General features: G+C 46.0%; 1 protein-coding gene across 1 annotated transcript in view; it reads right to left on the bottom strand.

Annotated features, from left to right (window-relative positions):
* LOC138520122 (tetraspanin-18-like) overlaps nucleotides 1-25,490 on the bottom strand; it is a 473,481-nt gene that overhangs the window by 125,961 nt on the left and 322,030 nt on the right. The window contains exon 6 of the mRNA XM_069632620.1: nucleotides 17,169-17,348. Within this exon, the coding sequence (XP_069488721.1) occupies nucleotides 17,169-17,348 (180 nt within the window). The remainder of the gene's footprint in view (nucleotides 1-17,168; nucleotides 17,349-25,490) is intronic.

The following is a 25,490-nucleotide window of genomic DNA, read 5'->3' on the forward strand; positions in this document are numbered from 1 at the left end:
ACCAAATTTGCAAAAGCACGCTTTCGGGACCAAGCCGCTGCTCCTGGTCCAAATTTGGTGAAAATCCGTCCAGCGGTTTAGGCTGTAGACGCGAGCAAATTTTTTTTCCCATTCAGTCTATTGGAAAAAAAAAAGTTTTAGGACCCCCCCTATAACTTTGCCCCCCTGGCGAATCCTCACCAAACTTTGCAAAACAATTCAGAGTGACCCAAATACTTTTTTTTGCAAAGTTTGGTGAGGATCCGTCCAGGGAGACCGAAGTTATAAGCCGCCCAAAAAGTGCTCTTCCTATGGAAACAGCAACTTAACCATAACTACATGGCCACTACCGTGGCCATGTAATATATATATATATATATATATATATATATATATAGTTTCCCATTCAAAGCTATCCCGATTTCGAAAAGCTTTACCACATAGCTGGTCCCTGGTGACAATGCCCACTTTAACCCAATTGCCGGTCCCTCTTGGTCATGGCCAGTAGCCAGATTGTCTGGGTCTTGGCATTTGGCCATGATCCATATAATCTGGCCACTGCCCATGGCCAAAGGCTATACCTCTGTCACCAAAGTATATCACTATTTGTTGTGCCTACATTATGACACTTTTCAAAAAATAAAACGCTGACACATTTGCTAAACCATGCTTTCGGGTCCTTGCCAATGCTCCTTGCACAAGTTTGCTACAAATCCGTCCATGTTTTATTTTTTTTAAAGTGTAAAAATGTACTAACAAAAAAATTGTCATATAACCTAGCCCCCACTTGACAGAATCCATTCAGACTTTGCAGAAACATTCAATGTTGGGTCTAATGTTTCTGAAAACATGTGTGCAGATTCAAACAGCAAAAAAGTTACAAGCCATCTAAAAATGTTGAGCCCCCCCCCCTCTGATTTAGGCCCCCTTTGACAAAATCCCACCAAACTTTGCAAAGGCATTCAAATCTGGGTCTAAAAACTTTGTGCAAACCTTTGTGCAGATTCATCAAACGACACCAAATGTGTGAGCCTTTCTAATATTTTGGGATCCCCTCCAATTGTGCCCCCTCTTGGCGAAACAGCACCAATCTTTGCTGAACCATTTAGGGTCAGGTCTAAAATTATATTTTAAAATCTCATGCAGTTTCATTGAGTGGCGCCAAAGGTATAAGCCATCCAAAAACTGCTTTTCACCGACTCTGTAATGCAGAAATATGCATGGATGCCCCGAACATTTGAGATGTTCGCGGACATCGGAGCTGGAAAAACACAGATTTTTAACTTTTTATGGCCGTATCCCATCCCACACTCAACAACCCTTACCTCCCCACAGATTGTTTCATTAGTATGACAAGTGCAAGGTTGTGTTTTTTAATATGTTTTTAGAGCGATGTCCGCGGACTATGCATGATGTTCGCAAATCCAACATGGCGTCCGTTTCAAAGGTTTTGATGCCCCTCATGCTTTTAATTGACCAATCAGCGGGTGTGTATGATGCCCGTGAATGTCATGGCGCTCTCTGATTAGTCTAGAGGTGTCAGTGGACTCCGAATCAGGAAATGAGTGCATGGACCGGAACCAGATATCATTAATTTTTTGTTATCCTACTTTTTGGCCATTTAAAAAAAACTACTACACAGATTTATACCAAACTTGCAAAAGCACGCTTTCTGGGCCAAGCCTCTGCTCTTCGTATAAGTTTGGTGCAAATTAGTTTCCTGCCTTGGGTCATGATCGCAAGGTCATCTTTTGGTCTCAAAGTGTTTTCATGCGCCTGTTTGATCATGGTCTAAAACCGAAATAATGCATGCCACTAGAACGCAGGCACTTAAAGCTGCAATGGTATCTCCGCAGGTAGTAAAGGGGTGAGTTGTCGATCCCTTGACACCTGGTGACTGTCATATTTGAGATGTTTTGGCAAGAAGTTCTCAGCGCAGAAAGCGTCTGCAAAAAGCAAAAAATGAATAAAGAAAGTATAAAGTACCCCAACATTTAGACTTTTCTGCCATTGTGTCCCTGACAGTGGAGGGTTCTGAAAGTAATATTAAAGATGCATGGCAAGGAAACAATACCACAGATCCAATTCCGGTCAAAGATGTATTGTACGGCAATCATATCTTAGATCTGGCTTCTATCTCACCTCCTGAGTATGCTATACAAGTGTGTCAGGATCAAGATGAGGAAGGCTCCTGTGAACAAATAAAAGGTAAAACAACCAGCCTTAATATAGCACTGAGTAAAGCCATGGAACATACCGCTAACATTATGGATACTGTTATTTCTGAAGCCCTTGCCGATATGGATCAGAATAAGAAGGGATGGAATCTGGCCACTAGCTGGCAAAATGTTAAAGAAAGGATTATTCGGGACCTGGATAAATGTGAGACTGTCAAGGACTTCCAATTTTGGATTGACTCGTTTGATTCTATAACTCTTTGGCTATGCAGGATGGATAAAGAGTGACAAATAGACTTTTCGATTCCCCTAAACATTGCAAACTGAGAGGGAACTATATAGTAACCCTTTGTTCATGCCTGCCGAACCTGTCGTAAGGCATATTACTTCACAAGGTCCTGGTGGTAGTTTAATTTCCTCATCGCGTACTACCGCCTCAGTTTGTAAGATGATGAGAAATTGCATACAGCCATTATTGCCTAGTTATCATAAGAACAACCCTACCTGAATGTCTCTGAGTGAAGACATTTGTGTGAAAAAGGCTTTGAAGCTGAAGATTTCACATCTTTATCTAAAAGGTTTGATTGCCGATAAAAGGAACATGGTCATTATGAATGTAAAGAATGTAAAGGGTATTGACCCGAGAGAGGCCCTCCAGAATAAGGTTCTAGCATGGTTGCGGTGTAAAACTGGGGGAGTTACATCAGAACTCAAGATCTGGGACTTTGAAAAGGGTACAAATTAAGGAATGGATGTCAAAATACGGCCCTGACTGTATTGTCATTGGATGTGGCTCAAGCAATCTCCCTGCTTTTCTAGACTTTGGAATTCACAAGCAAAGATGTCCTCCACGAATCTCAGAATTGTAATTGACTGATTTTTCTTTTTTGCTGTGTTTTATTTTAGGTTTTTCCTGTTGTTATGGCTTTATTGTTATGATGTTTCTGTTTTGTTTGTTATTGTCTTCTGTTTCTATGTGCGCCCATAAGCCTCCGGGTCATTGGTTGCGTATTACAATAAAAGTAAAGTAAAGTAAATCCGTCCAGTGAGGTGGCATGTAGGTGCAAGCAAATATTTGTTTCCATTGTATATATGAGGATTTCAAACATTTTGGGACACCCCCCTATAATTTCGCCCCCCTGCACGAGACTGCACCAAACTTCACAAGCTCATCCTGAATTGAATGGAAAAACGTTGTTACGTGGACGTTATGGTTACAGTCATGTCATTAATGACATTTGTGATGTCATCTTTGATGTCATGGGTGTTAGTCCTTGCAGTGCACAGTGGTAGCCTGAGTTATGGTTGCTTAGCTTACCATAACTGGTGAATTTCTGCGGTTTTTCTGATTTTTCCTGTAACCATAATGTCCCCGTAACAACGTTTTTCCATTCAATTTCATAGGTTTTTGCTAGTGCAACTTAACCATAATGTCCGTTTAACAACGTTTCTTGTTAGTGAATTTCACAGATTTATATTAGGGCACTATAAACATAACGTTGCTTTAGCATAGTGTATTTAATAATGATGCTATGCTTGTAGTATTACACCTTCACCATAACGTCCCTTTTGCAATATTTTTTGTGGCTGATTATGATATAAAGCTCCTTTCAGAGTGTAACAATGTAAGTGCCAATGAAGGGAGGCCGTGCGACACGCTTCGTTTACCCACCACACAATTGTATGCTAAATGGAAGAAACTGTGGTACTGTGGAACACTGCAGTGGAAACAGGTAGAAATGTGTGGCTGTTGAAACAGATGGTTGTGCATGTTGCAGTGCATTTTGAAGAGCCCAAGTGCGCAACAGCAAACACAAACATTATTCCTATACTTCCCAAAAGGGCAGCAAGGCAATGTGTGCAGAGTGTGCACAATTTGCAAATGCAATAATATCAAAGGAACGCTATTTGTGGGGAAAACTGTTTGTGCTGTGTAACGATGGCTTACCATTTTCCAGCACGACAATGGCACAAGTTGTAAAGAGACATAAATACACTTCTTCACAATATACTGTGCTTTCTCCATTTCCCTACCAAATAAAAAAATAACGCGCCTACATGGGTGTCTGCATAATGGGATACACAATTATGCAGGAGATTGGAAACAGAAGCATTACCTGGCCTACTGCCTCCCTCAGCACAAACGGCACTGAAAATAGTGTTACATGGTGTTCATTTGTCCCTCCACAATCAACAACAATAATATAATTGTGATAGAGAGTCACCAAAGTCTCACACAGACAAACCAAAAGCAATCACTTCAGTGTAGCTGCTCCATACGCATACAAACCCACATGATACACTCCACACATAACTTCCACAGACTCTTTTTGCCATTCACTGTCAAGTAATGTATGTACAATTCACCCACAAAGCATACGCTGTGGCTCATACAACACACAGCCATAAGCCCATCCTCTGCATTTAGGTCGACAAATATACCATATACCACAGTGTGTGCATGCACTTCACACCCAGAAAGCTTGTTGCACAATCTTGTGTCCTCCACAGTCCCAAATCTAAGGTGGCCATGTACAAAAGGAGCATATGTTATACGTACAACCCTGCAACTGTCGCAATTTGCGCTGACCTTTCCAGGTGTGTGCACGCAGGAGTAGGGGAATAAATGTCAACCAGGGTAAGGCATGTCCTTTGTAGTGGTGGCTCTGAAAAAAGCTGTTTTGTTTTTAAGTTTTTAAACAACTTCTACAGTAATAACTCTTTTTTTGGGCTTTTATAATTGTTGTTATTTGTTGCACTGCCCCTCACATTCTAACAATACCGTCTTCAGTGCAGCATGTAGATTGGAAAACCAAATGTCATTGCCACTGGACGACAATGTTTATGTTTATGTTTATTGAATTTATATAGCGCTTTACGCCAAAGTGCTTTACAGAGTAACAACAAGATACAGAATTGAAAGAAGCATATTTACAAACATGAATCAAACCAGAAGTACAGTATATGGAACAATTTGCTCAAAGGGAGGGGAAGAAGGAGGGAGGGGAGGGGAGAGGAGGAAGGTTAAGTGGTATAAATGTCAGGTTTGAGGTCAGCGGGAGTGGGGGAAAGGGGGGAGGAGGGGGCAGCAGGACGGGTGAGTACCCCAGGTGGCCTCCTACATCTCTTGGTAGCAGTGTCCAGTATGAGGTCTGCGGGAGGAGGGGGAAGGAGGGAGGTGAGGGGAGGGGGGAGGGACAATGAAATGCCATTTCCATTGAGAAGGTGCACATATCTATCACCAATGTTGTCATTGTCACAGCAGTACATCCCAGCAGCACGCAAAATGTTACACATGCTTCTGTTGAAAAGACGCCTTCCCACCTCTGGCTGTTGACAACATTCATTGAGATAGTTATATACTGGACTTGGTGGTATACATGAGAAAAGCACCTTCGCAGTGGCAAAAATGCACTGCACTTCTTTCATCATCTTTTTGAGTTGACGGTACACACTTGCACAAGTTATGGAACCCAAAAGCAATGCTCCATAATGCACTACCACAATGTGTACAGTACCGAAATTGGCCGATCGTCGACACTATGCAAGCAAATGGTCGAAAGTACGGACAGCGACACAGCACCACAAAGTCTCCACTGCGTCCATGTTCAATTTGCTATGAAGGCCTCTTTCCACGGCATACTGGAGCAGATTGAGCACAAAGCGATCACCCACTATAAAAACTGTACATCTGGCATTCTCTGCCTGTCTCAGTACACAGAGTAATGAAACAAAATATGGCCGCCGTTTCCTGTGACGCACACTCTAACCACCTGATTGGACAATTGCAAGAATCGCATTTCCATTGGCCAGCATGTTCAAAAGCACAGAATGTAGCATGTGCAATGTGCAAAGTATCGTAAGGGCCACGCCCCAGTAAATCATGATCAGTCCTTCTTCCCTTTCCACTATCCTCTTCCCATCACGCCCTTATTACATATTGCTAAGTATTGACACACACATCCACCAAAGCCCCCCAAGACTTCAGCAGTTTACAATGTCAGTTCTCCACAAAACTTCATATGCACCGTTACAAAATCAGCCTGCACGTGTGCTGTTATTGGAAAGCACGTCCAGTGGAAACTTAAGTGAAACATTGCATGCGTTATACATGCACATTAATCCACATAAGCACCCTTCACCACAAAAGAAAGGTATAGATAGATGTGTTGCAGTATGTTCACAACTCTGTTATAAGTGGCTCTGCGCTCAATATCTGCCTCTAAGCATCCACTACGTGTTTAAAAAGCATACTAATGTTCCTGCCATTTCCTTCCATAAAGTGGCAATTTGTTCGTGTGTGCGTGGAAAGTTTTCATTTACCCATAGCATGCACCATATTAGCAAAGCAGGAACTCTGTTCTTTCCTTCTGAAAATGCTATGAAAATTGTTCCCCACTAACCCACCTACTACATAACTCGTAAAAAGAAGGCACTAACGCCACCACTAAGTGTATCTTAGCAACCTACAGTCACTTTCCAAAAGGTCAATCTCTGCACGCCTGTGGTGCTGTGTACACTGCACTGTTACCACAGGCCCTTTTTAATTCTGCCAGCATTCCACTCTGTGCCCTCAGCAACTCATCCGTAAGAGGAGTGCTCAACTTGTCCTTGGCCTGAACCCAGGTATTGTATCTCTGATAGACTAAAATGTCTGCAATACCTCACAATGGCTGCCAACAATAAACTAAAAGCCCTGTGCATTATACATAACTTGCACTGTGACTTCCTAAATACCTGCTTGCTCCAGCTCTTCCCTCATCCACTTCGTACTCCCTCAGGGTCAGTTGCTTCTACACGCAACCACATGGTGGTAGATGTGTTTCTTCTGCTGCAGCCTCCCTTTGCAACACGCTCTCTGTCTCCCTGGACCTTGAGGAGAAACATCGTAGTGTCTGAAAGCACCTTAAAACCTTTCCATGTACTTCTTATTTTTCCCCTCCTTTCCCTTACTCACTTCCTGACTGAAAAGTATTGTGCACTGCTTTCCTACCCACCCTATAATCTGTGCCCCAGGCCACCTCCCTCCCTACAGTTCCACCCCTCCACTGGCTTTCTACCAGCCCCCACACTTGGGGACTGTTTTCTATAGCCCTAACAGTGCAGCCACCACTTCATGCCTACACTTATCCTTGCACTTGCCAGAACCGTCCGTAGTTGCATTTATTTAGATTTATTATTGTTCCCATGCACTCTTTGCCCTCCCCCTTCCCATTCACTTGCGCACTCTCAATGTCAGCTGTCCTAGAGGAATCAATGTCTCTGTGTGGCCTCCATTCCACCTCCCTTTCCTTGGCGCGCCTTCACACACGTATATGTAGGCGCGATACAAATGGCACAAAATACCATAGCACACCATATCATATAATACACACACTGCATTCATAACAACATGCTGCCTGCCACATACCTTGTAAACTTCAGAATATGATCTTCCCACTGTAATGCATGCATTACAAATGTCGGAAAGGTGAACCCACAAAAACCGCAGGGAAAGTATATTAGCAGCATTAAGAAAGTGCGTGCAGTGCATACATACAAACAAGATGCATGCCCCTTACCTTGCACACTTTCACCATAGCCTCCTACATTTATCGATACCACAAACCTTCTTTCACAGTGTTTGTGTACACACCAGAACCAGCCACTACATTGCCCAATGGCTTAGCCTCCACATGGCCAATGCCATAGGTGGTATCTGAAGCAGTTAAAGGACAAACAACTTAGTACACCCATGAAAACAACTTGGTAATAATGTGCGAAGAATACATGGTACATTATAATGTGACCCTTGTACTGGTGCAGGATTTTCCCAAAAAAAGGCAAAACAAAAACTGGGGGAGTTGGACCGGATTGATACCATACAGGAGGTGCATGGGTTCCTGACGTTATGCCGGAATCTTGCTAGACGTGAGGCCCCTAGTCATTTTAGCCCAATATCTATAAGGATAGAAAAGGGGTAACATGCTGTTCTTGAAAGCAAGCCCACGCAGAGCAACAGAGATTTGAATCCTTGATCCGCGCTTAGAAACCGAACTCGAGTATTAAGCACGTTATAAAAAAAAACAATTAAATCAATAGATTCCTAGGTTCATACTAGCGTATGCAATTCTTGTGGTTGCGATTCAATCTTTTTCCTATTAAAGACATTTTGGGGCCACGGGAAGGGAGTGAAAGCAAGCTAAGAACATTTTGGTATTGTGAAGAGGAGGGAATTATCGAGACTATCTTATCATCTCCTGTTGGAATGTCAAAGCTTAACTCCCCGGCGTTTAATAATACTTTGGCCGTCTTGTACAGGATTGTAATGTTTTATCATGCAGCTTAGTATGGCAATGCATTTTTTTTTCAATACTGAATTTCATGAATTTTTTACAACATTCAATCGGGTTAACTCGGGGTGCGCATTTTAACTCAAAAACCAAAAGGTTGGAGATTTGCTTCTCTGTGTTTCTTAAAGTATCTGGTCCCATGATGGCGCTAATGCCTTTAATTGAGAGCGGTTCTTACTTGTCGCTCTTATTAATGTATAGAGGAGAATGTGAATTTGTATTTGTTTTAAACAATGATTTTCACGACGGTATTGATGTTTATGTTTTTTGTATGGATTTTATGAAATTGGTGTATCTGTTATGTAAGAACGTTTTATTATGTAATGTGAGGATGAATTTGATACCATTGAGTACTTATTGTTCTTATGTACTGTATTGTTCAGCTTGGTAGAAAGTTGCTAGTTGACCTAATACATCTAAATAAAAATAACTAAAACATTTAAAAAAAATATTACTGCAAGACTCAAATGAAGAGAGTATGTGTCTCCCAATACCAGGACTCAGGGGATGCCTCTGTCATGGCGGCTCTCATTCTAGGGCTGGGGTGGGCCTAGCCAATGTGGATCTGACAACACGACTCGCCCACAGACAGTGAGACAGAGATATGTAGTGAGACTGCAAGACAAAACAATGCCTGGAAGATGTTGAATTAATCTGAACCTCTGGCATTGCTCTGGACAACCCTCCAGACCATTGTTCTTCGCCTGGCAAACCATTACAAAAGGGAAAGGACCACATGCAAATCAGGCTTGGTCCCACCCTAAAAGTGGTAGTCCAGCCCGAACTGTTTGGTCACATCCTTTCTGCACAAGACCACAAGCATCCCCAAACATGTGTCAGCCTTGTTGGGCCTCATCAGTGAGGAGTTGCTTGGGTCTCTAGGCCCAGCAAACATGGGGCCCACATCTGGGCATACCCGTCGCACACAGGGTGACTAAAGCAAAGCAAAAGAGGTGATGCTGGCAGGTTTCAAATGAATCTGAACCTCTTGCATTGCTCCGGGCAACCCTCCAGACCATTGTTTCTCGCCTGACAAGCCATTACAAAAGGGAAAGGACCACATGCAAATCAGTCGTGGTCCCACCCTAAAAGGGGTAGTCCAGCCCGAACTGTTTGGTCACATCCCTTCTGTACAAGACCACAAGCATCCCCAAACATGTGTCGGCCTTGTTGGGCATCATCAGTGAGGAGTAGCTTCGGTCTCTAGGGCCAGCAGGCACAGGATCCACATCTGGGCATACCCGTCCCACTCAGGTTGACTAAACCAAAGCAAAAATTACGATGGCTGAAAGGTCTCAAATTAATCTGAAACTCTGACTTTACAAAAGGGAAAGGACCACATGCAAATCAGGCTTGGTCCCACCCTAAAAGTGGTAGTCCAGCACGAACTGTTTGGTCACATCCCTTCTGCACAAGACCACAAGCATCCCCAAACATGTGTCAGCCTTGTTGGGCCTCATCAGTGAGGAGTTGCTTGGGTCTCTAGGCCCAGCAAACATGGGGCCCACATCTGGGCATACCCGTCGCACACAGGGTGACTAAAGCAAAGCAAAAGAGGTGATGCTGGCAGGTTTCAAATGAATCTGAACCTCTGGCATTGCTCTGGGCAACCCTCCAGACCATCGTTCTTCACCTGCGAAGCCATTACAAAAGGGGAAAGACCATGTGCAAATCAGGCTTGGTGGCAGTCCAGCCTGAACTGCTCCTTCAAATCGCTTTTGCACAAGACCACGAGCATCCCCAAACATGTTTTGGCCTCCTTTTGGGCCTCATTAGTGAGGAGTAGCTTGGGTCTCTAGGTCCAGCAGGCACGGTACCTACGTCTGGACATACACCTCCCAAAGGCGGTGACTAAAGCAAAACAAAAGAGGTTGGTGGCAGTCCAGCCCAAACTTCTTGGTCACATCCCTTCTGCACAAGACCACAAGCCATAGGGAACCAAGCTGCACCTAACTGAGGGGGCCCAACAAGGCCGAAACATGTCTGGGGTTGCTTGGGTTTCCGTGCTGAGGGGACCTGGCCTAGCAGTTCAGGCATGGGTGCTCCCATTGATGACAGTAACTGGCTGATTTGCGTATGGCTGGACCCCTTTTGCAACGGCACAGAGGGGCTAAAAAACGGTTGTGTGGAAGGTTTCCCAGAGCAATGCCAGTGGTTCAGATTAATTCAAAACCTTCATCCCATCACTTTTTTTTTTCTTTTTTTGGTTTTAGTGAGACTGTAAGAGACACAGAGAGTAAAGGAGAGAATGAGAGAGGGAAGAGAGAAAGAGAAAGAGGGCAAAAGCAGTAGCTCAACATATATGTTGGATACAGCTAATATATACAATTTGGTGGTAATCCCTTGCAGGTGGTCCCTAAGAAGACTTAGGGACGCTATTTGAAAATAGAAAGGGGGTGGAGGGAGTCTGCCCCCCAGTGATGAAGACAACTCCTCCAGCTACTCTGTCCCTTGGAGCTGGTCTATGGTTTGCAGATGCTGACAAGGGTACCCAGCCAAGGAGGAAGTATTGAATTTTGATGGACTCGGTGGCCCCAGAGGTAGCATTTGGCATTCAGCCGTGCCTGATAACAATGCCTTATAGCCGTGAAAGGGATCAATTATAATGACTCTGATGAAAGCTGCTGTAAACCTTTTGCTTTCACTGCTCCTGTGATTCCAGCAAATAAAACCTAAATTGCCCTACCTCCCAGGGAGTGCAGGATACTGGAGCATGTTGATGCCTGAGGGGGATGGGTTGGAAAGAAAGCTGGCCGTGTATGTCAAGGGTTTCCTGCAAAGAAAGGTGGTGCCTAGTAGCCAGGGCCTTCTACAGGTTTGGTCCGTGGCCACTCCATTGCCCTGGTGATGCACCCCTCCATGTCACACAGTAGGTGGTTTCCAACCATAGGTGTATTCCTGGGAAAAGGGGGCAGACACCCCCTTCGAACGCTATTGTTTATAACTAATAAGTAGAGGGGGCTCATGTAGATTGGTGCTGGGTAGCCATTAAGGTGTTAAGAACCCCTGTGGTACGTGGACCATGCTTATAAGATGACCGCTCTTCATGGGAGTGTCAACCTCTGCCCTGGTGCCACAGCTCACACTTTACATCCGTGTTAAAGAACTATGCACCCACCTGAGGAAGCACAAAGGGTCACTGCTTACTCTTGATCACAGGACCTGCAACCTTCAGAGACGCACCTCTGCTTGTGGTATATGGTTGAACCAGGAACCCCAAGGTATGGATGAACCCAATCAACCTCCACCGCCTTCACTGCCTCTTTATCCCACATAGGTGCCAAGCTAGGGCCTAGAATTTGGAAATGCCCAATGGCAATGGGCCTGCATCCCAGAATCACGTGACACCATGACGTCCTTCTCTAGGTAAGGGAGCCCGGTCTGAAGACAGAGCAATCTGCACTTGGGTGTCTTGATGACAGGATGTGGATGTCATCTCTGGGTCCTTAAAGGGCCTCCCAGTATCAGCTCTTGCTAATTGTTGTCCATGATGCAACAATATGTCACACAATACTTGACATGTTATGTTAAAGGTTCTTATACTGCACACTGTTCCCACCTGTGTGCTCTCTTGGCGCTCTGGGGTATCTGTAATGCAAGGAGGGTGGTGTGTATGTTAATAGGACTTAGTGGGAAAAAAAGAGCAAAGAGCGGTGATGTGCTGTTGTCACTGAGTGTAAGTGTGTTTTTCAGTTGGTGGCCGCCTTGTGATGTTAGGTGAGATTATGTGTGGCTTGTTTTGTTGTTGTGGTGTTGTGAAATGGGTGCAGTCTGTGGTGCTGTAGAGCTATGGCTGTGTGTAGTTCAGAGTTTGAGAGGTGTAGGCAATGGGGTGAGTGTTTAGTATGGTTTGTTAGTTGCAGCACATTTCCTATGCAGGATACGAGGGAGGACTTTCTTACACACCGAGGGGAAAAACAAAATATCACAATCTCATACATTTGGGCAAGTTGTGAAAAGAGATGACCTCACATGATTAGGGTAAATGTAGAATTTGACTACCTCATAGAGTTCGGGAAAAGGAGTTGAAAGCGAGATATTGCTGACTAACACATGTGGAGTAATTGGGAGATATGACTGGCCAACACAAATCGGCTAAATGCGAGAAATGACTAACTAACTTAATTGGGCTAAATGTTTATGTTTATGTTTATTGATTTCTATTGCGCACCTGGTACCCAAAGGCTTATGGGCGCATACAGACAAAGAAACAAACAATTCAAACAATTTTTAGTACAAGAACAAAAAAAGAACAGCAGGGAAGTGTCAACAATACAGTACAGAGCAATCGGCAGAAAAACCCAACGTCGGAAGGCCAGCAGAAACCAAAGCGAATGATCATATAATCAAATTACAAAAAGTGATTCCCCTAGGGATATATTTGCACAGTCTTAGGAAGGCGGGTAAGGAACTGGACCCACACCCCACCAGGACGCAGTCTTTATTGTCATGTGTATTCCAGTCTCTCAGATCCATCCTACGGAGGATTTTAAGATCTGATAGCCTGACCTCCCCTGGCCCCGTTCTTTGTCTAAGCCAGGCTAGGACTTTAAGTCGTAGGGCTTCTTTGGGTTCATGCCCATTAACCTTGCTGATATTAGTGATGATCAAATTTCTTGGGTCTGAAACAAAATCCTGAGTTATCGTATCTTCAATCTTAGGCATCCGACATTTTCTAATGCGCAGGTTCTGGGAAGAGCCCAGCTTTAGAGGGGCATTCGATTGATTATAAACTTCTTGTCCCAATTTCTGTGCCACTTCTGTAGTGGCAACGGCTGGTTCCAAGGAAGGAGTGACAATGAAGGACTTTGAATTTGGGCTACTTTTGTTTATTAAAATACTAAGTGGTATCTGAGCCGCCTTGCTATCGTAGTCCGATTGCGAGGCCTTGTCTAGTAGCTCTTTTTGAGGATTAAATTGGCAGGCCTTATCCAGGTTGTATGTCCCAGTTCCGGCATGTAGACAAAAAGATTTGTTGGTTTGTGACGCCATGTTCTTACTCAAGGATCTTGGATCCACCGCAAGTTTACTAAGGGAGTTCACTAAAAGTCCCAGATCAAAGCAGCAACTCTTTGGCGATGCTGGCCATGAAATCCGGCCATTGATCGAGAATAGATTGGTCAAAGGAGGGCGGAAGGAATCCAGGCTCCTCTTGATGGCGCTCAGTCAAAGACTTCGAATTCTCCATGTTATTTCCTGCAGGGTTCTCCAACCCCTCGTGTACAGAGGGGACAGCGGGATACACTGGACGATTATTAGGCAATACACCAGCAGGGTGAGAATGACTGACCAACACAATTGGGCTAAATGTGAGATATGACTGACCAACACAATTGGGCTAAATGCAAGATATGAGTGACCAACACAATTGGACTAAATGCGCGATATGGCTGATTAGCACAGGTGGACTAAATGCGAGTTATGGCTGACTAGCACAGGTGGGCTAAATGTGAGATATGACTGACCAACACAATTGGGCTAAATGCAAGATATGAGTAACCAACACAATTGGACTAAATGCGCGATATGGCTGATTAGCACAGGTGGCCTAAATGCGACAAATGGCTGACTAACACAATTGGGCTAAATGAGGGATATGACTGGCCAACACAATTGGGCTAAATGCGAGAAATGACTGACCATCAAAATTGGGCTAAATGCGAGACATGACTGACCAAACAATTGGGCCAAATGCAAGATATGACTGACCAACACAATTGGTCTAAATGCGAGATATAACTGACTAAAACAGCTGGGCTAAATGCAAGATATGCTGACTAGCACAATTGGGCTAAATGCTAGATATGGCTGACTGATATTAGTGGTCTATGTTCTAGTAAGTAATAAGAGTGGTGGGGCTTCACTGGAATACAGTAATGGCTGTACTCCCTGCCCAAACCACACTTACCTTATCAGTCGCTGCTGGTTGACTGTGACAGGCTTCCCAGGTGAACACGGGCAAACACAGCACTTCTTCAGGAGCTGCCCTTTCACTTGGGGCCCTGAGCCATGCGCTGCCCGTGCAGAGGTTGCCCAGAGTAGGTGTCTTAAAAGGGCTCCAATGCCAATCAGAGTATGGTGGGCGGGAACAGAGGAGGGGGCAAGGGTGAGCAGGAAGCAGGAAATGAAGCGGGTAGGGGATACAACGCACAGAAGCGCTGGATTATCAAACTAAATTAAAAAATAATAATAAAGTAACATCCCGTGGGAGGATGGGGGGTCACATCAGCAGCAGCACACGTACCCCAAGTCTGCCGACAGCACAAGTGCCTCCCGGGCCGCACCATGGGCATTAGATCCTTGGCACACAATACATTTGACCTTCAATGCCAATCGGAGGGCATTGGGTGGGAAGGGAGGAGGGGGCAAGGCCGAGCAGGAAGCAGGAATGGAGTGGGTAGGTGGACACAAGTGCACAGGAGCACTGGGTTAACAAACCTAATACAAAATGAAATCCTGTGGGAGGATGGAGGTTGCATCAGCAGCATGGAAAGGTATTTGGAGACCAATCCAAACCCATAATTGAATGATGTTACCTGAACCGTGTAGAGAAATGAGCTCATGGGTTCCCCTAAATGGGCAGTACTCAGCCACACAAGGCAATCAGGCATACTGTACACGGATTGGGGATGGTCTAAGGCGGAAATGAATCTGGTTCTTATGAATTGTGTCCTCAAAGCTATAACCAATGAGCAAATGGTTGCAGTTTGTGGTGCTGTAGAGCTATGGCTGTGTTTAGTTCAGAGTTTGAGAGGTGTAGGCAATGGGGTGAGTGTTTAGTATGGTTTGTTAGTTGCAGCACATTTCCTATGCAGGATACGAAGGAGGGCTATCTCACACAACTAGGGAGAAAAACAAAATATCGCAATCTCATACATTTGGGCAACAGCCCAGGCAACACGTGTCGCTTAATGAAACCTTCCTGATACGCTGCCAGTGACCCGGACCAACTACACTAGTAATTACCCGTGTCACAGCTCACAACCAGGGTAGCGCTTGGTCCTCTCGAGAAGAGTGGCTCTCGAGGTCAGAGGAAATGTTGAACAACATGCATGGGGGAGGCATGATTTATGGATTTCTTTTACACATTGATATCACATAAATACTTTAACCCCTTTAGTGCACTTTGGAATATATTCTTTGCTCGGTAAGGTCCTATGACAGAACTAAAAGCATCATAAGGTAGAGGTAAAGGGCATGTAATCACTCTGCCCTAGAGTTCACTATTTCACCAGCATAGGAACGTGCATTTCCTGGAAGCTGATGTATACCTACATCCTAATTTACATAAGGAAACAATGGGGTCCCAGAGCTCAAAAGTGTAGGATGAATTAGCATCCAGTCTAGATAGCCTTTGTTATCTGGAGTCCATGAGTAGATTATCACCCCTATATGATCCTGCGTTGGTGGTAGATTTAAGATTATGGGCGTCATTACGAGTATAGCAGCGTGGAAACAAATGTGGAAGCATGGCGGTAATTCCGCTACTGCCACGTTACTGCCGCATTACCACACTGCCATATTACAGGTTTGGTAGTGGAGGATTAACCTCCAGGGAGGTAAATATCCCACTTTACCACCAAAAATCAGCACAATTGTCAGTATTACTGCCAGCGGAATAGCCTCCAGTAGTAACTCAGCTGAAATCCCCTTGGTGTCGTATTGGCAGCCATAAATGTGGATTTACAGCGCCCTACCACCACTTGGAAATCTGTGGGACCAAGAGGCGGTAACGGTAATCGAGTTTGGCAGTATTTCAGTGGATACTCCTAATGGAGCGCGTTATTTACTTACGCCATTGTACAGATGGGAAACGCAGTCTTGTTACTTAAAGATGCGGGTCCCTTGAATGTAAGTTACGTTTTATGATGTCCGGAGAAAGGAGGGAGGAAAACTTGGAAGGTTTTATGACATCAGGGGCACCGCCTGCTCCAAATCCACGTCAGCACGGCTCCAAATGAGAATTATATGTTAGTGGTAGTTTGCTCCCAACTTTGGGAGGTTAGAAGTGTAATACTTGTAAGGGAGTAACAGGCTAGTTCTCATTCCTGATTGTTGTATTTTTAGGTGGGTAAAAATATAGTTAAAAAAGAAAAAAATGAGTTTTTTCTTGAAATCTTGGTTGTAGCTAGCAAGCTCCCTAAATGCAAAGAGTCATGTTTATCATGTGTGCCCTCTTCACATGTAGCGAGGGGTGTCTATGTAAAAGATGCTGGTCATGCCCCGGGTATGGGCACCTCCCCTGAGGAGGGCAGCCAGGGGGCACAAAGCAATCCTACGCATGCCTTTCTGTTAGTGCCTATTCTTTGTTGTGGCTATTAGACTGATTTCAGGGAGTAAAGTAGGCGGTTGCGCCTCTTTTCTGAACGCCAGCTCCTAACCACCAGAACATTTCTACGGTACGCTGTTCATTTGATCACACAAGTTTCAATTTGCAGTCTACAAAATTATCTCTATGAGTTTTGCCCACTTCAAATGGCAGAGGCGTTGCTATGGGGGGGGGCTCAGTGGTCTATAGCCCTGGGTCTTTTGGTTGTAGCCCTGGATAGAAGCTGGGGGGCTACAACAAAAAGGCTAGGTAGCCCGAGTCCTGACAGTCCCGACATTGGCATAGCCCCGGTTCTTTTCCAGACCTAGCAACACTCCTGGCAAGTGGACTCACTGCACCCCATGCGCTTACCTGGGGATTCACAAAGTCCTGTTCGTTTTTCATGCACCGAGTCCTGTCTAGAACCGTGTCTGACAGCACCGCGTTGGCCCTCCGACAGCAGGCATCTGGCCACGGAGAGGTCGGGAAGAGCTCATGAAAAAGGGATCCATTCCCAAAGTTACTTAGTCCGGAAATTCCACAGCAGGACATCTGAAAGAGAATAGAGTGGGAAACGTCAATCAGGTCTATGCCACACTTGCCGGAAATAGAAGGCAGTATTACATGACTTCAATGCACATTTCAACTAATATATCCTATCCTATAAAGATGTCGGCGCTTTGAGGACAGTACACGCGAGCAACCCAGCTTCCCTCTTTAGCCCTCTTTTAAATTCTATGAAGAGGAACCATTACGTCCAGAACGGACTGACAGATATTTCAGCCATTTTAACCTCACATTCAATCGTTAGGCTCATAGCTGCAAAAACGTTGGTCTTAGCAAGGAGAGCATGATTGAGCGCCAAGCCCAGTGTGAATTATATATACTTAGAAATTCCAACATACAACAATGTTTTCAGACATATTTGTCAAACATAACGAACTGTGGTGTACTATGTACTCACACTACTCTTCAATTGTCTGCAAATTAGCCATGAACACCCATTTGTACTATTTGCCCCTTCTCCCCTTCCCAGAGGGGTATTTCAAAAGGGTACAATAGAGACAGCCCATCTTTGAAAGACAAACTTCTGTTCTATGTTTTGATAATGTGCTTGGCTCAATAGGAAAAGTGTAACTTTCTCTATTATCAACTGCAATATATACTGGAAGGGATCATTAGAAAATAGCAACCTGACATTTTGAATAGAACCACCTTGCAAAGTTATTACAGTTAAATAGTTTCCTTCTTTTGCCGAGACTTCACACCATCTGTTTCTCAAAATGACCTTCCTTCTTGGAAAATATTACACTCACATTAAAAGCACGGGTCTGTCTCTTCTTCATCACCAAGGCAATGCTTAATTTCTCATACAGGCCACTGATTGGATAGTGCTGCTAAATCTGGCCTTTGGTACAGCCTACACAGACACTAATAATATCGATAAGTAGAACATAACAAAGGCACCTGTGAACCCTGCACCCTGGTCCTCCGGTACCTGACATAGTCTGTCAGGACCCCAAGCACCATCCACAGAGCCTGTCAGCTTCCCTCTCTACTCCCCCCTAAGGTGCACTCTCAGTGTGCGGGCGTCATTCATGAAGGACACACTCAATGAAAATATGCTTCTGCAGGTACCAGACCGGTCACCATCTCAGGGGATGCCTCTGTCACTACTGCTCTCGTTCTACTTTTGTCTACAAAAAACAGCAACAACATGGCGTGACTAATAGACAAACGAAGACGACGGTAGGACACATACCTCCTGCTAAACCTGCAAGTTATCTGTCAATTATCTGGTGATTTGTGTTGAAAGAAGGATTCCTCCGAGTATAGGAAGCAATTATACACAATCTGATGCTGATATTAATGTAGAGATTGCAGTAAAAGCTGTGTCAAAGTCCACCTTCCACACTCCGATGCTGTGGTCCTGGCCCAATGCCATACCCAAGATGGCCACCGTGGCGCAGTAATGGGAGAATGCTTTGGGCGGAACCCTGGTTCCGGCTGATGAGCTGTGTTGAAACACAGCACATAAGATTGCAGCAACATAGAGCAGTGATACCCAGAGGTGAGGCTGAACGAGTGATTTTTGGGTTGACGTAGTTAGAATTTGGCGGTGCCTGCGTGGAATGTAACAGGCCTTCCCTACAGACCGAACAGTGTTGAGTACCACTGTAGTGTGATTCGGCTAGTGGCCAGGGAACCTGACGGTGAGTATGCATGCTAGACATCACCATTTCCTTTGGCACAAAGGGATTTGGCTTAGGAGCACCAAGGCAAGCATGAAGGTTGTGGTGAGTCCCAGTGCTTGGTGGGCTGCGGAGGGCCTCCATGGGCACCCTCGACAGATGAAGAGTGCAATTTGAAAACCACAGACCGCGGGATACACTAGTATTAATCAATATCAGTGGCAGGCTATGAGAAGGAGGTGAAGTTGGAGCGGTTTGGGGTGGGGGTAACACTCCACAAGGGTGCTCTCCCACCTGCTATAGGAACTGTCTGGTGGTGGAGACACAATGTGAGGAGAGGAAGCCCAGGCAAAGAGACGGTTGACTGGTGGCCCTGGCCCACAGGCCTTGACAAAGTGATTGGGAAACTGAGAAGAGTCCCTGACTGAATAACCTGTAAGCACCAGGTCAAGATGGGGATTGTAAGACTGAAGTGACAATCATCTTAAATTGGTAGGTTTTTAAGCACGCAACCATGCAAGCAGTTGCCTATGCGTACTACCTCCCTGGAAAAACTCCAGGATTTTATCGGGGAAAACAAAGTAAGTGGTTTGGCATTACTGCGAGTGATGCAGGACTTGCAACCAGTGATGGGATCTAGTCTATCATCAGCGACTGCAGAGGTGCAATTCAGAAGGCAAGAACAATGAATAATAGCGGAAACACTCAATGATGCTTGGAAGAGGTTCGCAACCACAGAAGTCCCCCTGCTGAAAGTCCAACATCGAGTGAAGGACTTATTGAGCAAGACGTTGGCTCTGCAGACAAGAGTGGCAGATACGGGGGAATGCTCTAGGCGAAACAATGTATGACTGCTTGGTTTCCCAAAGGGGATCGAGGGTCATAGCATGGAGACATTTGTGGAGAAAGGTCTCAGCTATTGGGTCGCGCCAAAACAAATCCCTACATGATTTAGGATTGAGAGGGGATATAGGTCTTTGGTGAAACGTCTCTTGGAGGGTGCACCCTCAAGGGAAATTGTTGCAAGCATCCTGGATTATAAAGTCAGCAACTCAATAATATGGGAAGCCAGGTTAAAAGCGAATATTCGCTATCGTGCATGGGGATCGAAAGATTTTCATTGGTACAGCGATAGAAGCATAGGAGAGATAAGCCGTGGGTGGAGGCGGCAGGAATCAGAAAAATTGTCAACCAGAACCCTGGCTGTAGAAAAACAACTCCAGCATGAGGACACGACAGGCAATGATCAACAATGTGGATCAGAACAATTTGTAATTGAAGAAGTGGAGGGGACGCTACTGCTATTATTGGTTAATTGAGACAGAGCCCAGTGAGCAGTAGGTGTTCTAATGGGAAATGTTGCACATCAATGTCCAGCCTGAAGAATGGAACATGGAGCGGTGAAGGGGTTTAGGGGGCGAAGCAGTTATGTTAACTATATTTCTAAAGTGACCGTACACCAAAAAGGCCTCTTGGCACTAAAAACAGCCCCCACAGGACAGCTAACAGGTCAGAAGGTCCTATCTCACCTAGAAAAATATCCTTGTAAAGAGAGTCTGAAAAGAGGGTGATCCTCATTGGCCCACTACAGGCACAGGAGATAGTTCCACAGCCTAGATGCCGTCACTGAGAATGCACAACCCCCGATCCGAGAGAATCTAAAGCGTGGGATTTGAATGAGGTATGCATCTTGTGAACAAAGAACTCGAGAGGGTAAATAGGGGTGCAACTTAGATTGGAGATATCCTGCACCTGCCCCATAGAAAGTCGATGGTCTATGCAGAGAGACTTGAAATTAATCTGCTTGAATACCGGAAGTCAATGGAGTGACCAAAGGATCGGGGAAACATGGACTCCATATAGAGATTGTGTGGCTATCCTTGCAGCCAAGTTCTGCAGAACTTGAAGATGCTTAATGAAATAAGCAGGTTGCGCCAAGAAGAATTACAATAATCTACCGAGCCGAAGACCAGTGAAGCAACCACTGGGGCTCCTAGATGGTGCATAGGGGAGGACTTTCGGAAGTACCTTAAGGCGATATGGCCAGCTTGGCAAACAACACTCATTTGGGCTTCACCCGAAAAGGAGACAGAGATTTTAAAACCAAAATCCTTAACCAAGGAAACTGGTGATGGAAAAGACCCAAGTCATGGACCAAAAAGATATAGCACAGAGGGAAGCAGCCGAGGGGGGCACACCACCAACACCTCTGTTTTATCTCTGTTCAACTTCAGACAGTTAGTGCTCATGCAGATACCCACAGATTCCAAACAAGACCTCAGCCGAGAAGCAGTCTCGGTTTGAGTAAGATCATGGCGAACCATAAACTGCGTGTCATCCACATAGGAATAACATAGGAAGCCATTGGATGGATGAGCTTCGCAAAAGGCTATATGTAAATGTTGAACAGGACTTGAGAGATGGCAGATCCCTGAGGACCCTCACATGTAAGGGGAACTAGTGCTGAACGAAAAGAAGAAAGAGACAGCGATTGAGCCCGGTCAGTTACAAAAGAAATGAACCAGGACAAAGCCAGGCCTGACAACCCTGCCCCGGCAGGTGATCAAACAAGAACGATTGATCAATGGTGTCAAATGCGGCTGACAGATCGAGCCAAATCAGTGCACCGACACCAGCCGGATCATAAAGCCTGACCAGCCATCATCAATTGAAACCAGCGCGCTTTCTGTAACACACCTTAGCAGAAGCCCAAACTTAAAGAGACGGGAGGATAGCTCAGGGGCAATGTGCTTTCCTTGGAAGCAAGACGACACGGAGCAGCACAGGTTTGAATCCCGGGTCCATGCTTAGAAACCTCTGGGTATTAAGCGGTAAAAGGTAAAAAAAAGAAACTTCTCCAGATACGTACTAAGAAAGGTATTAACTAGAGACTCGAGGGGCTTCATTAAAAAAGGAAGCAGTGAAATGGGTCGAAAATTAGAAAAGACAGCAGGGTTTAAAGGGGCCTTTTTTAGAATCAGAATTATCAGAGCATACTTCAAGACAGTTGGAATAGTGGCAGATACAAAAGAGTGGTTGACTGTCTGATTGACCGGGGAGGCAATAGCCGGCCTAATATCTTTCACAATAGCTATGGGGATGGGATCCAATGGTGAGGCAGATTTCATGCTGTTAGTGGCAGCAATTATATCTGCGGAAGTAAAAAGAGGAAAAACAGACCACGAATGTGACAAGCCTCTCACAGGCGGCTGTACCACAGGATCCTCAACACAGGATCCTCAATCATCAGTCCGGAGAATCACATTTTCACACGGATAGTAGCAACTTTCTCAAAGAAATAATAAGACTGTGTATCTCAGAGTGCTTACGAGGGAGAGGGCCCCTCGGATGGAGCTGAGACAATGGAGAGTGAACGTACCAAGCTGAAGAGTTGCTTAGGTTGATTAAGGGATATTTTAATTTTATTCGGATAGTAGGTGCGTTTTGATTACACAATAGCTTTGTTATAGGTGTCTGTGGCTTGATACAGTACAGCTTTAGCCACTGGACAATATGCAGCCCGCCAGTTACACTCAGCCTGTCTGCGGCAAAGGCGTAATGGCCTTAAATCAGCATTAAGCCAAGGCTCAGAAGGGCGAGATCACAGATTAGGGGCCGCGAGAGAAGCAAGATCAGCCGTGATGGAGAAAGCTTGTACCCAAATGTTCAAATCTAAAGCTTGAGAAGCAGTACAACACGCCCTGATCTGACTCGAAATAATCATATTATCGACCGAGCACCATTGGCGTTGCAGAAGGCCACAAATTGTGGGGACAGCTAAGAGGGATTTGATCCTAATGGAAAATGAAGTTAATAAAAAGATCAGTCCAGATAGCTTGAAGAGAAGAATAGGTACTAGTAAGGGCAGCAGTGAAAAGATCAAATCCACAAACAAGCTGGTGGGTGGGCCCAACTACTGCCCGAGGCAGGTCCTCCAGACCAGAGGACAGACAAGCGGCCTGAAGATTTGATGGATCATTAGCCTTCATTTTAAAATCTCAAACTATTAGTAAGTAGGAGAAACTGACCTGTAGACTAGCAGCCAAATCAAGAAAGACGTCTGCAAACTCAGAGTCCTGGCAAGGTGGGCTAACACGATCATAACAGGACGCTGCATGTGCAGCAAGGGAACGAGCATTGAGTAAAAAAACATTTCAATGAATCAACAGCGCGGGACTCGGGATAAGAGATTACCGTGGGCACAACAATGAACCCCAGCGGGAAGAGCGTATCAGTTGGTGCCAGTGCAGTAGGGCAAAATCAAAACCCTCTTGAAGCCATAACCGTGGTATTGAGGGCGAATCCCACCCAAGGGCTGTCCATGTCTGGGACAGGCCCAGACATATCTGCCTAACCTCCAGATTTTTCCCAGAGACTCAGGAATTTTAACCATTTCTCCGAGTCTCCGGGAAAGACCCTGGAATCTCAGGAATTTTGATGGGGGACAGCTTTCACTGATTGCTTTTTTCTTTTTTTTTTGTTATGCTCACACGACTGCGCTGCAGTGGACTCCCGGCCTGGGTGTGGCTTTGTTTCCGCAGCAATGACTGTAACGCTGCCAGCACATTGGCAAAAAGAATGCAGGTGAAGCAAAATAACGCGCGTTTATTTTGCTTGCCTTTCATTCTTTTTTAAAGCGAACGCGCGTTTCTTTTGCTTTCGTTCTTTTGGCCCAGGTTAGGGTGGACTCTGCCCCATTGAACCACAGCCATCTTGTTTGCAGTCTGGACAACTCACCACTGCACTACATAACCTGATGAAAAACAACTGAGGTGAAATGTCCAATTTCGGTACTGCTTAATTCAGGGAAAACCTTTGTATTGGTTCTCGGAGTTTACATGTGCACATTTTAACGTGTTAATTTTATGGAAGGCGAATGCCATTTGTCCTATGCAATTTGGGTGGTTGTGAAAAGTCAATTTAATGAAATATGCATATTTCAATTGGAACTGCACATTTCTGACGTCACATCACATTACAACAGAGTTTACCTTTCTAACATGTGGGCGGGGACATGTGAAAATGGGCGGAGTTTTGTGTGTCTGTGGGCGGGGCATACATCTCAGGAATTTTGATTTTCAAATGTAGGCAGGTATGGGCCCAGATGGACATAACGTAGGCGCAAATTCGGCGCGAGAGACGCGTTCCCGATGTGCTCGTCCGCTGCGCTTTCGAATCCTACAGGGTAATTCATAGAATTTCGCAGAAAAGTGTCGCAAGCGGCTTGCGCAGAGTGTCCGCGTGTGATTGTCTGCGCCAGGCGCGTGCGCCAAAACCGATTTCCGCGCACAGCGTATTCATGGATTTCAGGCTCCCAAACCAGCCGTGGCGCAGAGTATCGCAGCGACCCTGCAGCAGCGCCAGTAATGCCCCCAAGAACGCCCTCGCGCAAGGAAAAGCCATCAAAATCGCTAAATCATCGCAAAGGGCTGCGCCAACCCTGGACCAGTTTACAGGGCTGCCAAACAAGGAACGCAAAGCGGGTAACTTTCATATCAGGGGTACGCGGGAAGTATTACATGCGATTAGCCAGGGTACGTGTATGACAGGGGTACGCGGGAATTATCACACGCGATTTGACTGGGTACGTGTATTACAGGGGTGCGCAGGAATAATCACACGCGATTTGGCTGGGTACGTGTATTACAGGGCTGCGCGGGAATTATCACACGTGATTTGGCTGGGTACGTGTATTACAGGGGTGCGCGGGAAGTTACACACACGATTAGGCTGTGTGGGTCCTCACAGGTGTTTCCTGTACACCCTCCACGGCCCCTGCAGGCAGCCCACAAAACAAGGGACTACCCTGCACACCTGCTCATGTCTCCCACCCCCCACCCCCTCCAGCAGTGTGGGGCACACTCCACCAGGCCCCCACTCATGTCCCCTATCACCCCCACCCCCCAGCCACCATGGGCAGCCCCAACCAGGCTCCCACCCATGTCTACCACCACCCCAACCCCCCACCCACCATGGGCAGCCTCCGCCAGGCCCCCACTCATGTCTCCCACCACCCCCACCCCCCAGCAGTGTGGGGCACCCTCCACCAGGCCCCCACCCATGTCTCCCACCACCCCCACCCCCCACCCACCATGGGCAGCCTCCGCCAGGCCCCCACTCATGTCTCCCACCCACCCCCACACCCCCCAGCAGTGTGGGGCACCCTCCACCAGGCTCCCACCCATGTCTCCCACCACCCCACCCCCCAGCACTGTGGGGCAGCCTCCACCATGCCCCCACTCATGTCTCCCACCACCCCCACCCCCCAGACACCATGGGCAGCCCCCACCAGGCCCCCACTCATGTCTCCCACCCACCCCCACCCCCAGCAGTGCAGGGGCACCCTCCGCCAGGCCCCCACTCATGTCTCCCATCCACCCCCACCCATCCCAGCAGTGTGGGGCACCCTCCACCAGGCTCCCACCCATGTCTACCACCACCCCTACCCCCCAGCACTGTGGGGCAGCCTCCACCAGGCCCCCACCCATGTCTCCCACCACCC

Source organism: Ambystoma mexicanum, chromosome 13 (assembly GCF_040938575.1).
Source record: "Ambystoma mexicanum isolate Mex_15411 chromosome 13, UKY_AmexF1_1, whole genome shotgun sequence".
Classification (NCBI taxonomy): Eukaryota; Metazoa; Chordata; class Amphibia; order Caudata; family Ambystomatidae; genus Ambystoma; species Ambystoma mexicanum.